We start from the raw sequence: 16,109 nt of genomic DNA on the forward strand, positions 1-16,109 counted from the left end.
AAGATTTCAAGAAGTTGCTTCCCTTAGGTATCAGGAAACAGCAGTCTTAATGCTGGGATTCTGATAAGAATCTACGATTTTAACTGTTAATGTTTTTTACAAGAGGCTTCTATTTTGGGCAATCTAGGCTTTTTGGAGGGATAGAGCAACTCTAAGCCACCAAACACCAGTTGCCCTTGAGCCACTTCCTACTCATGGTGTCCTGCTTGTGTATCAAAGTAGACCTGTGCTGTGTAGGTTGAATTTAAAGTGCATTGCCAGGCCTTTCTCCTGAGGCTCCTCTGGGTGTACTCAAGCCTTCATCCTTTCAGTTACCAACTGAGCATGTTAACAGATGACTGCATGAGTTTTCTGAAACTTGGAAGTTTGTTACTATCCAGTTACACTCCCTATACTTCATGCTTTACACAAAAAAACCTGTTGGCTTGGGTGGATTCTGACTCTGACCTTATAGGACAGAACTGCCCCATGGAGTTTTCAAAGCTGTATAGTCTTTACAGGGAGAAGCCCTGGTGGTGCAGTGGTTAAGCAAGCACTTGGCTGCTAACCAAAAGGTAGGCAGTTTGAACCCACCAGCTGCTCAGCAGGAGAAAGGTTTGGTGGTTTTCTCCTGTAAAGATTACAGCCTTGGAAACCCTATGGGGTACTTCTGCTCTATTGGGTCACTGAGTCAGAATTAGCCTGAAGGCAATGACTAATCTTTACTGAAGTAGACTGCCATATCCCCTGTGGTTTTGAACCACTGACCTTTTGGTTAGCAGAGTGCTTAAGCACTGTACCACCAGGGCTGCTTACACTTAAGATTACTAAAGGAAAATTCTATATTTTATACATAAGGAAATAGACTTGTCTAAGTTTCAGCAACCACTGGATCACAAAACCCAGGTCCCTCTGGCTCTAAAGCCATGTTCTACTTTTTGTTTTAGGTCAGTGCATATCAAACTACAGCTAGGCCAGATTGTGCGTGTGGTACACGTAGTCCCCAGCTTAAGATGTGTTTATGGTGAACCACACTCAGGATTTTTTTTATATCTTATATTTAGTAGTGTATACCATATACAATGTAGCAGAATGTAATTTGCTGTTATTCTCAGATGTTCACTTGAAGATGTTCAATGTTATGATTTGTAAAGATACTGATAATAAAAGGCAATAATGAATGCCAAAAAAACTGAGCTATTCGACTTAATGACTGAGTCATCAGAATGGAACAAGTTGGGGACTACCTGTATATAAATGTGATCTCCATGAGAACAGGGCATTGTTTCTCCTCTTCACTGTATCTCTAATTATTAAAATAGCTAACTACAGCTTACTCAATATTTGTTGAATGAATGCCTAAATTTGCCTTTGAATTACAACCCATTGTGAGCTTGGTTACAATAAAAATCAACCCTGAGTATCTGATGTCCCTTAGGTGAGATGAACTAATAATTTCTGAACTGCTGGTCCCAAGTGCTATCCTTCACAGCATGATCCCACATTTTGAATTTTTGAGAGAACATAAGTTGGTAAGTTGCCTGAACATTGAAGTCTTCAAATCTACTAGAAACTTCAAGTTCCTATTAAACCCAGACCGTGTGTTTTCAGAATTTGCAGATGTGGAGATATCACATCTCCCTTAATCATTTCTATGCTTTTTGGTCTCAACATCTGTGATGTCTCTATCAAGAAACTTTGAAGTAAGGTTTCCCTGCTACAATGGAGCTAGTAAAATTGAATAGAAACGTAGAAGTAAAATACTCTGAAGAGGTTCAGTGATTGGGAAGATTGGAAACCACCCAACTCCAAGCAAGGAGGAGGTGTGGTATCAGGGAGAATTGATTTTGATTGATATGACTAAGCAATCCAAATCAATTGTATTCTCTTTCCAAATTAATAAAAGGCACATCTTCAAGGATCTAGAAAAGGGAGTTCAAAGCAAGAATTAGGTAGTGTTTGTCCAACGTAACCAGAGAGAAAACTTCACAGGAATGGATATTATACTCCATTGTGAAGCCGGTTTCACCAAGGCCTGGGTGTGAAATCCTCAGAAACTTGGTTTCTGATCAAATTCTCATTTCAATCCAGAGCAGCTCACTCAGTCTTCTGAGAAAGTGTTAGAAAAGTGGGGAGGGTAAGAACAGATGAAAGGCATTCTAGACTTTCTTGTGCTCTAAGAATTGAGAGGAGCAAACCTAAACCCCAGAGCCCTTGCAGAGAGTGTACCCAGCTTTGGCAACTCTCCTAGCTTTATAAATAGGGGACCACCAGGGAGTGTGGGGTTCCTTAGATCATTCTCCTTGGCTCTGAAAAGGGAGATGAAAGTGACAGAGCTTCATACCGCTTGAGGCCAAACTTTGTGTGTACTTCTCTCCTCATTTGACACCCCCTCTCTTTCTCCCAAACAGAGCTCACAGGTGAGAGACATGAGCTTGGCAGGATCCCTTCCCACCCCAACAAGCAGTAAACTCCAAGGGGTGCTCAGCTTCATCACCCTCCCTAGAGAAGAAAGACACACGGAAGTATATTTCTGCAGAGCACTTTATAGACCAAATGTTAGACAAGACCTGGAGGATGGAAACCTGGGAAACTGAGTCACAGAAGAGCGTTTCCAGCCTCCCCTCACATACTGGCCTCAAGGTGAACACACCCTAAACAAAAAAACAAACCCAGTGCCATCAAGTTGATTCCGACTCATAGCGACCCTATAGGGGTCGCTATGAGTCTATGAGAACACACCCTAGAGCCTCTAAATGCCAGGTGTGCCCATTGTCCACTCTAGTCTAGAAAACTCAGTTTCTTCCAGGCTCAGGGTTAGAGAGTACCTTTATCAGAGGAGAATGAAAGAAATCCTCATTACCAGTCCCACCCTTCTGGGTCAGGTCAGTCTGTGGCCTCCGTCTTGGTTCCCCGGGGCACCAGGAAAATGGCCCCATCAGCAGCCTGTTGCAATGCATACTCCTCAGGGGAGTAGCTGTTGCCTGCTCCATCCCGCAGGTGCTGGAAAATGTCCTGATACAGCTGGGTCAGCTGTTGGCGCATGGCCTCCAGCGTCCGGTCTGCCTCCCCACGGGCCCGAAGAAGCCTCTCCCGCTCACTGCCCAGCCGCTCCAGTTCCCGCTCCAGCTGCACGATGGTCTCCAGCTTTCTCTTGCGGCAGTTTTGGGCGGCCACCTTGTTCTTGCCCCGCCGTCGGATGTCCCTGACTAGTGCCAGCTGGCTCTCAGTCAGTGGGTACCGTGCCAACAACTCATTAAAGTCATCTACCGGCAAGTTGACAATCTTGTCCGTGGGAAAGGGGATCTTCATGGCCAGGGCCCTACGCTCATCCCGGCTCCCTGCCTCTCCCCGTGCAGTAGGCTTGGCCCGCACAGGGCCTGAGGAGGGCTCTAAGGCCAGGGGGGTCTCAGTAGGTGGCAAGGAGTAATTGGGATGGGCCAAGGAGTTTGGCATAAGTGAGTAGGGGTACTCCACTGGGTACATCTCTACATAGTCGTTGCGCCGCCGTCCAGCCTCTGTCCCCTCCAGCTCAAGAGATTCAGCATCACTATAGTTGAGGGATAATCCCGAGTCTGATTCTGGGTCTTCTTGGGGCTTGGGAGTCCCCGCAGGCAGCCCAATGTCCAGGAGGGCCAAGGGGTCTGAGAGGGGTTCACTGAGCAGGCCTGAGAGGGTCAGTGGCTTGGAGACTGGTATGGCCATGTTGCCATAGGAGTATGGGGAATCTTGTACATGGGATGTGGGTGCTGGGAGCTCATAGGGTGGTGGAGGAAGGGGAAAGCCAGCATCGGGGTGAATTGAGCAGGGGCAGTAAGCTGGGGGTTGTGGGGGCCCAGGGTATGGGGCTGAGGCTGGGGACTCAAACGATGGCTCACTTGGAGTGTTTAGGCCCTGCAAAGAAAGACAAAGATGTTTGGAGACATGCTGAGGAAGAGATGCCAGCTCTTTCTCAGGCCCAGGCCGGGTCCTTCCGAAAGACCCAGTGAGACAGTAACAAGGGAACAGAAAGTTGCTAAAAATCATCAGAAGCTTCTTATAAATCTGTGATGCATCTGTTCCAAGAGGAAAGCAGCTTAAGAATGGAAGTCACTAAGGTCAGATTTCGGAAAGGACTACCTTACATTGGAACAATTATGGAATCTCCTCAGACATTCTTACTGGGTTAAAATGGCTCACGTTCTTTTGTTTCCTTCAGGAAGACAAGGAGCTGTTATCCAAGATGACCTCGCAGAACCTTGCTTGCAGGGAGTTATCCAGGGTCCAAGGGTCAAGTTCAGACCCTGGCCTTGCTCCAGGTGCCCAGCAGAGGGAGCTGCTGTGTGGGAGGAAGGCCTGGGGCAGATCCTGAGGATGCCAGGCAGTGATGGCAGGGGAAGGAAGGAGGGCGGGACAAAACCAGGGCTGGGAGCTAAGAAACACCCCGGTGAGCCAGCCCAGGCTCTGCCCTCTCCTCTCCAGGCTTTCTGTCCCTTCCTAGGTGCAGCAAAGAGGAGAGAACATTCTAGAAACAGGGCCCCCAACCCACTTCGGGGAAGCCACCCTGCTCCAGCCCAGCTGGGGACAAAGGCACCATTGTTCAGCCAACAGACACCCCTTTGTCCAACTAGCCAGAGGAGAGGACCCCAGCATAGTCTGACTACCCTTCCTGAGGCCCCTGAACTACTACTGCTCTGTTACCTGAGGGAAAGGGGCCTAGCTACTAAGGGCAGGGGGAGGAAAACAGGGAAGATGATGGGCAGCATAGGAGGAAAGAGAAGGTGAGAAGGGGAGGCTGGGGAAAGAGAAAGGAGGTGGGGCAGGAGGTGGGATAGAGTGATGTGAGCAGAGTGGCTGCGGAGAGAGCCTACCCCCTCAATCAGATCCTTCCCTCTTCACCACTCTTACCCCCTGCTTGATATTCTGGTCTCATTCAGATCTCCCTCAAACTCCAGCCCTTCCTTCTCCAGTGCCTGGAACATTTTCAGTTTGAGACCCTGGCCCTGCTCCCTTTAGCCCCTGCCTCAGTCCAGCCAGAGCCCTTGCTTCTCAGCAATTCTCCTCTACTGCCCCACCCTCACCCCTACTCACCTGCAGCTCAGTGATGGACATGATCTCTTGCCAAGTCAGTTCCATCTCGCCCAGATCCGGAGTAGGCAGCTGTGTCACCCTGTTCCTGCTGTGCTGGGGAGGACAAGGGGGCATCCTACTGGCCCAGGGCCTAGTTCAGGTTCCTCCAAAGCCCAAACGGCCCCCAGCAACCTGTGGCAAAGAAGAAAAGGTTAGGGTCTCCACTGCTAGCGGTCTGCACCTTTGTCCTCCCTCAATTGAGTGGTTACCTCCAACTTCACCTGAGGGAAGGAGAGAGCTTAGCCCCCTCCCTCACCTGTGCTGGACTCACCCAACCAACTCTTTAAGCTGAAAGGTCTTTTTCTGCGGTGGACTTCTACCACACTTGCTGTGGCCGCAGGCAGTTCCTTTGGGAACACAGTTGGACTTTGCCTTTTTTTTTTTTTTTTCAGACAAGATGCCTTCTCTTTTCCCTTAGTTCTTACTCCCCAAAATTGGCCAGGGGCAGAAGTCAGAACTTCCGGGTTTTTTTCTTTTTTTTTCTCCTGTCCTCTGGGACATCAGGGGAACACCCATGCTTTCCTCATCCCGTTTTAGAGTCTCTGCCTTTTCTTCCCAAGATGAAAGTGAGTGCTTGGGAATCCCCAATGGGCGTGTTGTGGGAAGAGTCAAGCAGACAGCCCTTCCCCCTCCCTGAGATAGGGCCCAGGCCTGGTGGCTGATAGCAGCCCTGCCTTCGCCTCCTATCCTGGTCCTGGGCTCCCCTGCCTGTGCCAGATAAGAGGTTTATCAGCTGCATGCAGCAGAGGAGGAATGGGCTCTGGAGACACTGGACCTCTGCCCCGTGTCCCCGCAGGGTCATCTTGACCATTCCCCAACCCACACAGCCAGGGGTCTTTCCTCTTCTGAGGTAATATAAAAAAAAAAAAACATAGCAAAGACTTATTAAGCACTTGTCAAGAATTGTGCTGGTGTTTTATAGGCCTTAGTTTATGAGATTGATTTTTACAAAGCTCATCTAAGTTCCATTCAGGAACTGAGACCCAAGCTGGTCAACGAAAGGGTTAGGTCTAAAGCCTATACTGGCTGACTCTACTCTCCTATACAGCCTTTCAGACTTACAGATGACTTCCCATGCTGTTTCTGTGTCTCTGTACTCCATGCCTTTATTTGTGGTCTACACCAATCAGTTCTCTTTGTGGAGTCTCAGTCTCTTTTCTCTTCTGGGGAATATCTCTTTAGAGCCTTGAATATATCCTCCACTCCCACCCAGCCCCTTTTCTTTTGATCTAGGCTCTAGCTGCAGGTCTGCCACAAAGCAGCAGTGTGATGTTGGGCAAGTCATCTCACTTCTCTGGGCCTCTGTTTCCTCATTTGTAAAATGAGGGAGTTGGACAAGCTGTACTCAGAGGTCCCTTTCTGCGTGGACAGCTTAAAGTTCTCAGCAACTTCTCACCCCTGCCTTCGCCTTCTGTCAGTGCCTCTCCTTATTCTACCTCTCTGTCCCTTGACCCCAACTCTCCCTGCATCTGTTCTCCTTGCCTTGCACAAGGGATTCCCAGAAGCTTTGGAAGGGGCCTCCTGATGTCTCAGGGCCAGACCCCATAGCCTTGCCCACCCACCCATATAAGTAAAGGTAACCAGGCTGGGGTAGGTGGGGGAACTTGTAGAAGGACATTGAATAGGACTGGATGACCTCAAATTATATGACCGTAGACTACCACAAGGATGGCGCATCACAACGGTTTAATATGGAATCCACTCTGATTTACCACAAAACTATTGAGAACTACAAATTATCTTTTTGAAAGAGGATCTCCCAGCTCTTGCCCCCGTCCCCTTGTTAAATTGCCATCCCCAGAGCTGGGAGTTGGTGGCCAGTATGCAGAGTGGGTGGGGTGTTTATATCTGTCCAGGATGCCATTTCAACACCGGAACCCCACCCTCCCCACCCAGGTTCTGGCGGAAATTGCCCAAAGGCAAAGTGAATGGAGAACGGAGTTGGGGGGCAGGGACATTGACTCTTGCCTCACAGTCCTTCACCTCCCCCCTTTGTCCCTCCCTCTATCTTCCTGGATCTGACTCTAAGGTGCAGTACAAAGATTCTGCCCTAGGAGGCAGGGGACCACATTCTCTGGCTCTCCAGATGCATGACCTTGGGTAAATTGCTTCACATTTTTGGAGCCTCCTCTGTCAGTCTCTTCAGTTAAATGGAGACAAGACTAGAGAACCTCACGGGTATATGAGGCAGTAGACTGCAAGTACCCCAGGGAGTCACATACTTTAGTGTATGCCACTTTCCCCCCAGGGTACTTATAAAAAGATTCTTGGAGATTGCCCAGACCTACTGACTCAAATCCACAGGCACTTGTACCAGGAATCAGCATTTAACACCTTGAGAAACAATGAACAGGTCCAAACGTATGGATTCACAGAAAAGATCACAAAGCCAGAAAGGAGTCCTGTAAATGATCTCCAGGCTTCCTCTAGCTTCCAAACTTTGACCCAGGCAAGGCTGGGCTCCAGGTTGTCCCAGTCTCTGAGGCTAAATATCATCCCCTTCTCATTAAGCCCAGGAGCTCAGTCTCCCTCTGTCCCTGTGAGGGAACTGAGAACTTAGAAGGGGAGCAAGGGAAGGGAAAAGGCAGGGGAGGGGAGTTGAGGGGAGCCTCCTGATCAGCTCCAACCAGGTTTTGGTGCAGTAGCAAGTTCACACCAGGTCAAAGGGGGAGCAGTTTGTTTTTCCCTAGATGCTCAGGGATGGGTCATGATCTACACACCAAGCATAGGGCCCTTTGGGTCTTAAAACCAAAACCAAACCTGTTGTCATCAAGTAGACTCCAACTCATAGTGACCCTATAAGACAGGGTAGAATTGCCCCATAGGGTTTCCGAGGAGCTTCTGGTGGATTCGAACTGCCAACCTTTTGGTTAGCAGCTGTAGCACTTAACCACTACACCACCAGCGTCTCCCCTTTGGCTCTTAGGAGACTACATTTAAGAGGACAGGGGACTGGCAGCCAGTGGAATAGATCAGAAAGGAGGGTGAAGTCAGAATGGGATCAAACAGAACATCACAGAGGGTGCAGGAACTAGGGAGGTACTGGGAAAGAGGAGCGTGTCTGGGAGGAGCTGATCTAACAGAAATCTCCCAGTGTCTCTCTTCTTTTACAATAAAGAGTTCCCACTTTCCTGTTTAGCCTGCACTTTGAGGTCACACAGCTATCTTACTCCCACTGGATTGGTCTGTTCCTTCTTTTACTTTCCAACATCTTGGATCAGGTAAGACTGGAGCAATCTCCAGGGACTGGCATCCATCCTCCTCCTTCTTATCCAGACAATCCTACCCAGAATGGCTTGATCACAATCCCTAAGGACCCACAGAAGGGTACTGGAGCTTTATCGCTTACAGATACAGTATGAGGATCATTTGGAGAAGGATGCTAGAGAGAGGAAGGCATTCAGCTTCAACTGCTGCCCTGGTACTCTAATTTCCTGACTAGGAAAAGTGGTAGAGAGCAGGCTGCTTTGGGGTCCCTGTTTGGAGGCTTATCAGACTACCCTACCACTCCATGTGTCAATAGAGGCAGTGAAAGGATATGGAGGGATCAGGAAACTTGGAGTATGGAGTGACAGGTGAGCAGCCTATTTAGAAAGATTAGGGAGAACTCCAAAGAGGCAGAGGGACTCAGAGGCCATCTAGAGAAAAAGAATGTAGGACCAGGGAGGAGAGATTTGATCAGAGCAAGATTCAAACCCCTGCGGGGCATGCATGGCTTTGATCGGTATATGGGAACAGGATAGAGGGGGAGAAGCTTCTGCTATTCTGTCACCACATACCTAGACCCCAAACTCCAGTCCTTTGGGGGCTAATGACAAGAGAATTCCAGCCCCCAGCACATCTTATAGTTCCCCCTTCCCTTCTGCTGCTTCCCAGCCCCCTACCTCTCAAGCTGCCAATAGTTCCAGTTGGGAAGGGACTACATTGGGGGGTGGATGACTTCCTTTCCCTTCCAGTTACAGTAGATCTCTACTGCCACTGGGTCAGGAGAAGAGAAGGGGCAAAGGCAAGAACCCAGCACCCTTGCCCGACCACCCCATCATGCTACAATGAACACATTTTAGAGATCCAGGCATCCAGCATTCCCAATTCCTCAGAGTCCCCCAAACCTTCCCAGCTGGCTGGACAGGGCAGGGTTATGGCATGGGGTGGAGGGGAGAATGGTACCATATGCCTGGGAGTCTATCTGCTCCCCTAGAGCAGCCAGCCTGTTGAAGGCTCCTCTGGGCCATTCCCCAGCTCCTTAAGGGCCCTGGGGGACCACTGTTTGGTCCCCATCTACAGCTTCCCACCCCAAGGATCCCAGCATTCAAGAAACCATCTAGGACTTTTCCCAGAGGAGTTCCCAAAGATGTCAAATTCCTAAACCAGGGGCAACCTGGCCAGGCCCCAGATCTCCTAGGAATGTATTGAAAATAGGTTGTTTTCTCCCTTCACCTCCTCCACCTCCCCAGCCAACCCCTCATAAAAAAAAAAAAAAAAAAGAATTCCCCCTTCCCACCCCAGCCCTCGGGCACCTGTGGCAGAGTCCAGGCAGGGTATGGAGAGAGTTGAAACTCCGGGTGTCGTCTCTGAGGAGGCTGGACCCCGGGCTGACACCTCCTGGGTGAGGATCCCTCACTACCTCTAAGAGCCGGGCAGAGCCGCGCCCCGCCCCCGAGTCATTTCTGAGCACTGAGTGTGGAGGCTGCGCCTGAACTAGGGGAGCCCTGGGGCAGGGCAGGAGCAGGAGCCTCTTTGAAACTATCGGCCTAAGTTCTGGTCCTTCCCCCAACCCTCCCCTTTTCCCCGTGGCCCTCCTCTCCTCCTGCCCCTTCTGGCCAAGAGAGGAAACTTGAGCCCAGTGTGGTTTCTGCCCACACTCCCGCCCCTACCTTGCTCCTGGCCAGAGGGGGTACACATTGCTCCAAGCCTCTAGGAGCCCTCCTTTTGAGCCCAGGAGCCCTGCCGGTCCGCGTTTCGTCCCTATGTAGGACGAATCCTGACCTGATGGTCTGCTCAAAAGTAACCTCTAAACTTTATACAGGTTGTAGCCTCCTTCCCTCTGCCCCCTTGGCTCTCTTAGGGACAGGGAAACAGTCATAGCAAGGTGGAGGGCAGCTGTTGATAAGAACCAGGTGTCTAGGTTCCCAGCTGTTTAGGCAGGTGAGCATTTAGGGAGCAGGGTTCATTTAAGAAAAGTCTTTAAAAAAAAAAAATGTTCCCATGGGGTCTATTCTGACTCATAGTGACCCTATAGGACAGAGTAGAACTGCCCAGTAGAGTTTCCAAGGAGCACCTGGCGGATTCAAACTACCAACCCTTTGGTTAGCAGCCATAGCACTTAACCACTACACCACCAGGGTTTCCAGTGACCCTATAGGACAGAGTAAAACTACCGCATAGGGTTTGCAAGGAGTGGCTGGTGGATTTGAACTACTGACCTTTTGGTTAGCAGCTGGAGCTCTTAACCACTGAGCCACCAGGACTCTGGGAAAAGGGTAAGAGAGCTATTTTGGGGAGGAGGGGCAGCAGCTGCTTTGATGTATCCTTTCACCTGTAGCCTTCTCCCCTCCCCCCAGCCTCAGATATCCAAGGACAAAGGCCTCTTTCTTGGCCAGATTTTCTGTCTGTGTGCAAGGGGAGTTGAGTGGAGGGGCACCCAGCAGGGAGATTGTGTGCAAGGGGAGTTGAGTGGAGGGGCACCCAGCAGGGAGATTGTTCACCTGCCTTAAAGGGGCCTCCAGGGGCCTTCTGGTCTCTCTCACAGGAAAGGCAACCCAGTCACATGGCAGCCACACACCCTGGACAGGCTAGGGCAAGAGTGTAGGATATCAGGTCAATCCCTAAATACTCACAAGAACTCTGTGTCAGGCCAACAAGTATCCCTAGAAGTCACTCATTCATCCCTTTGCCTCCAAGCCATACGACCCAAACCTCAGGCCAAAAGGAGTTCTCTCCAGAAACTAGGGGAGAAGGCAAGTCTTGCTTCCTCATAGCTTTTAGTGGCTTTCAGCACTAAGGAAATCCTTCCTTATGTCTAGCCTCAATCCTTACAGCTGCAACTTACACTTTTTCTGTTTTTATCTCACAGTGTTTAAGTTAAATTGGAAACATTTAAAACCCTTTCAAGACCCAATTATTTTCTCCTTTGAGTTTTTTGTTGATACTATCTTTTTTCACTAATGAAGGCATGCCGATTAAAAAATCAATTCAGAACTTTTGTTACGAGTTATGAATTTTGGTACCCATTATCTGGGATTGTGTATATCCCCAGCGGACCCTGGATGATGTAAATCCTGCCAATATGAGTTAATGATTAAATTGGGTTTTTTTTTTTTTTAATCTAATTTCTTGAAAATTTGCAGAACATGAGGTAACACGAAGGCACCCGGCAATGACTGCACGTACATTTTATTCTAGTCCGCTTCTTCTTAGCCTTTTTATTATTTTTTGTGAAACTTTTCAAAACATGCATTCTTCCTTACTGCAAAAGCAGTACTTACAGCCCAAATTAATAAAGCCAAGGGATTTTTATCTTAGGAAAATTACCACTACAATGCATTCTTCATTACTGCAAAAGCAGTTCTTAAAGGCAAAATAAACAAAACTAAATGAATTTGAATCTCAGGAAAACTACCACTACTATGTATTTTTTGTTATAAGAAAAGCAGTACTAACAGCTAAGAAGCAGAAACAGCTGCCCTGGAATACTGTAGAACTGCTTATAGGGGTGCATTCCACCAGCTACATGTGGAACCAATAAGATTGAATGCCCTAAGATTGAATGCAGGGTAAGAATAATATATAGGAGTTCCAATGTATTGAAATGCACTATTCCTTATTGCAAAGGCAATAAGTGTTGAGACGCTAGAAAAGCAGGGAGCCAGTAACGCCTGGAAACACTGAATGGCATCAGAGGGAAAATGGTCACTATGACTTAATGAAGACTGGCAATAGCTTATTCTTGTGATAAGTACATTCTCACAAGAATATAGTAACTGGGAAACAGAGTGAGTAGGCTTGTCTCACAGAAATAAAGGAAATCTGTCAAAAGTTCAGAAAATTTACATATCTGGGAGGCATCACCTAAGACAATGCTCAATCTACACAAAAATGAGGCTCCATTTCAAAAGGCTCCCACCTTGAGGCTAAATTGTTAAAACTGGGCTACCCCCTTTCTCACCACACCCCCTTTCTGAAGAATTCTAGAGGCATAAAAAGTGGGTGGGAGTTAAATGGGGAAAAGACAGTCTCTTTAACAAATTTTTTTTTTTTTTAACAAATAGTGCTGGCATAACTGGATATCCAGCTGCGAAAAAAATGAAACAAGACCCACACCTCACACCATGTACAAAAACTAACTCAAAATGGATCAAAGACCTAAAGATAAAATCTAAAACAATAAAGATCATGGAAGAAAAAAATAGGGACAATGCTAGGAGCCCTAATACGTGGCATAAACAGTATACAAAACATTTACTAACAATGCATAAACACCCAGAGAGAAACTAGGTAACTGGGAGCTCCTAAAAATCAAACACCCATGCTCGTTCAAAGACATCACCAAAAGAGTAAAAAGATTATCTACAGACTGGGAAAAAGTTTTTAGCTATGACATTTCTGATCAGCGTCTGATCTCTAAATCTACATGATACTGCAAAAACTCAACAACAAAAAGACAAATAACCCAATTTAAAAATGGGTAAAGGATATGAACAGACACTTCACCAAAGAAGACATTCAGGCAGCTAACAGATACATGAGAAAATGCTCACGATCATTAGCCATTAGAGAAATGCAAATCAAAACTACAACGAGATACCATCTCACTCCAACAAGGCTGCCATTAATCCAAAAACCACAAAATAATAAATGTTGGAGAGGTTGTGGAGGAACTGGAACACTTATACACTGCTGATGGGAATGTAAAATGGTACCACCACTTTGGAAATCAATTTGGTGCTTTGTTAAAAAGCTAGAAATAGAACTACCATATGATCCAGCAATCCCACTCCTTGGAATATATCCTAAAGAAATAAGAGCCTTTACACGAACAGATATATGCACACCTGTGTTTATTGCAGTACTGTTTACAATAGCAAAAAGATGGAAGCAACCAAGGTGCCCATCAACGGATGAATGGATAAATAAATTATGGTATATTCACCCAGTGGAATACTACACGTTGATAAAGAACAATAATGAATCTGTGAAACATTTCATAACATGGAGGAATCTGGAAAGCACTATGCTGAGTGAAATTAGTCAGTTGCAAAATGACAAATATTGTATGAGACCACTATTATAAGAACTCAAGAAAAACTCAGGAAAAAATATTCTTTGATGGTTATGAGGATGGGGAGGGAGGGAGGGAAGGAGAAGTGTATTCACTAATTAGATACTAGATAAGAGCTATTTTAGGTGAAGGGAAAGACAACACACATTACAGGAAAGGTCAGAACAACTGGACTAAACCAAAAACAAAGAATAAACCGAATGCTCCGAAGGCCAGAGTAGCAGGGGTGGGGGTCTGGGGACCACGGTTTCAGGGGACATCTCGGTCATCTGGCGTAATAAAATCTATTAAGAAAACATTCTGCATCCCACTTGGGTGAGTGGCATCTGGGGTCTTAAATGCTAGCAAGCAGCCATCTAAGATGCATCAATTGGTCTCAACCCACCTGGAGCAAAGGAGAATGAAGAACTCCAAAGACACAAGGTAATTATAAGCCCAGGAGACAAAGAAATCAGAGAGGGACTACATCAGCCTGAGACCAGAAGAACTAGATGTTGCCCGGCTGCAACCGATGACTGCCCTGACAGGGAACACAACAGAGAATCCCTAATGGAGCAGGAGAGCAGTGGGATGCAGACCTCAAATTCTCATAAAAAGATCAGACTTAATCGTCTGACTGAGACTAGAGGGATGCCAGAGGTCACGGTTCCCAGATCTTCTGTTGGCCCAAGACTGGAACCATTCCCAAAGTCAGATCTTCAGACAGGGATTGGACTAGACTACGGGATAGAAAATGATACTGGTGAGGAGTGAGCTTCTTGGCTCAAGTGGAGACATGAGACTATGTGAGCAGCTCCTGTCTGGAGGGGAGAAGAAAAGGCAGAGGGGGACAGAGGCTTGCTGAATGGACATGAGGAATACAGGATAGAGAGGACTGTACTGTCTCATTAGAGGGAGAGCAACTAGGAGTACATAGCAAGGCATATACGAATTTTTGTATGAGAGACTGACTTGATTTGTAAACTTTCACTTAAAGCACACACACAAAAAAAAATGTGGGTGGAATATCTTGTGTCCCACTAATCTTGAAAGGGTTAAAGACTGGAGAGATGTCAGACAGATGCCACCCCAAGGCAGTGCTGGCAGTTAGCCAGCATGCCCTGATACGATTGTGCTCACTGTTAAAATAATGAAAATGTTCTGTCCCAACTGATAAAGAACATCTGCTCTGAGTCCTCCAAGTGCCCCCTACCACTACCTTAGCTACGCTACTACCCTTCACAATCCAGCAACACAGCCAAACAACTAAAGAGGCAATGCTGATACAGCAAGAGGACCCCTGCACAGACTGTGTGCGCTGGGATTGATCAGTAGTGTCCTTGTGCCAAACCCATGGTTAAATGTTTTGCATTCCATCCTGTCCCAGGAGATCATGACTCTAGTTGCGTGATTTATGTACGACAGGTGGTGACAAGACCCCCAATGACTTCATTGCATATTACATGTGGGTTCAGAATTCCTCGATGACTTGGACTTGAATCTGAATCACATACTTGGGGATTCAAATACAGCTCTCTCACACGCATACTTATTTAGGTTCCTCAGAAGGGATGAAGAGTAGTGGTAATCATACTTGTGGCTAATTAAATAATGATATCAAGTTACAGTTAATCAACTAACACTCACTGAATGAAAACTACCAGTTTGTAGTACTGCAGATACAATTATGGATAACACAAGCCTCATCATGCATTCGTTCAACAAATGTTTATTGAGTGTATACTATGTTTCATACTCCAGGGACACAAAGATGAATAAATCATAGTCCATGTCCTCACTCACAGTACATAGTCAAAGAATATGTAAAGGTATATATATATATATATGTATATATATATACGTATATATATATATACGTATATATATATAATACTATGGAGTGGAGGAGGGAATAAATTCTGCCTGGGGAAGTTCAGGGAAGGCTTCATAGAGGAGGTGACAATTGACCTGGGCTGTGGAGAATGGCTCTGAGTTCACCAGGCAGAGAAGGGATTGGGAAAAGGGTAATCCAAGCACAGATGGAAAGGCACAAAGGCATTAAAGAGAATGAGGTTTGGGGTGGGATGTGGTATAAGTCTGGAAAGTTTGGGTCTAGATCGCGGTGGCACAATAGTTAAAGTGTTTGACTGCTAATCAAAATTGGCAGTTCGAACCCACCCAGCAGCTCCATGGCAGAAAAGACCTGGAGATCTGCTCCCATAAAGATTTATAGCCTAGGAAACCCTATGGGGCATTTCTACTCTGTCCTATACGGTACTTAGAAGAGATTGTAGAAAGCCATGCTAGGAAGGTATTTCGTCCTGTAGGAGATGGGGCTTCACAGAAGTGTCTGAAACAGTTTACTACTTACATGGTCATATAGCGTGAGCTAAGCAAATACACAGCCTTCACTTAGTCCACTGAACAGGAGGATGTGTCCCTCCCATCCCCCTCATTCCCCTCCTGTAGGAAGAGGCCGTTACTGCGGTTCCCAGGCTATGTCCTGCCTCTAGAACACTCTCTACAGCCCTCAGACAGTTCCTTTAGTCCCCTCCTCTCAGGTTCCTGAGGCCCAGAGTCAACACCTATCAACCTTAAGTCTCCTTTGCTTGATTTATGATTTGCAAGGGATTAGGAGCCCACGTGCCAGCCTGAATGGGTTGGATAATGTCTGTGGCTTGGCAAGGAAGGGATGCCTAAGATTTTCCCATTCCCAAGATCCTCCTATTTTGGCAAAATTAGCATGGACAGAATATGGGGAAAA

The 16,109-nt window shown here is 47.0% G+C and overlaps 1 protein-coding gene and 1 long non-coding RNA gene across 4 annotated transcripts; one reads left to right on the forward strand and one right to left on the reverse strand.

Moving 5' to 3' along the window:
* The first annotated feature begins 1,093 nt into the window (after nt 1-1,093).
* On the forward strand, nt 1,094-2,607 carry LOC126075515 (uncharacterized). The gene is made up of 2 exons (XR_007517218.1): nt 1,094-1,511; nt 2,391-2,607. It is a non-coding gene; the product is annotated as an uncharacterized LOC126075515 (long non-coding RNA).
* On the reverse strand, nt 2,506-9,826 carry NFE2 (nuclear factor, erythroid 2). Of its 3 annotated transcripts, XM_049883342.1 has the most exons (3): nt 9,606-9,826; nt 5,050-5,220; nt 2,506-3,873 (listed from the first exon to the last, which is right to left on the reverse strand). In XM_049883342.1, exons 2-3 carry the CDS (start codon nt 5,161-5,163, stop codon nt 2,866-2,868), a joined length of 1,122 nt encoding a protein of 373 aa, XP_049739299.1. In that variant the 5' UTR covers nt 5,164-5,220; nt 9,606-9,826; the 3' UTR covers nt 2,506-2,865. The 3 variants fall into 3 exon arrangements, with proteins under 3 accessions (XP_049739299.1, XP_049739296.1, XP_049739297.1); XM_049883339.1 differs by lacking the exon at nt 9,606-9,826 and having other exon boundaries at nt 2,506-4,297; nt 5,050-5,115; XM_049883340.1 differs by lacking the exon at nt 9,606-9,826 and having other exon boundaries at nt 2,506-4,294; nt 5,050-5,104.
* Between the last annotated feature and the right edge of the window lie 6,283 nt (nt 9,827-16,109).

Source organism: Elephas maximus, chromosome 4 (genome assembly GCF_024166365.1).
Source record: "Elephas maximus indicus isolate mEleMax1 chromosome 4, mEleMax1 primary haplotype, whole genome shotgun sequence".
Lineage (NCBI taxonomy): Eukaryota > Metazoa > Chordata > Mammalia > Proboscidea > Elephantidae > Elephas > Elephas maximus.

Coding starts and splice junctions, on each gene's coding strand:
- NFE2 (XM_049883339.1), bottom strand. CDS start 4,005: ATGATTTTTAGCAACTTTCTGTTCCCTTGTTACTGTCTCACTGGGTCT.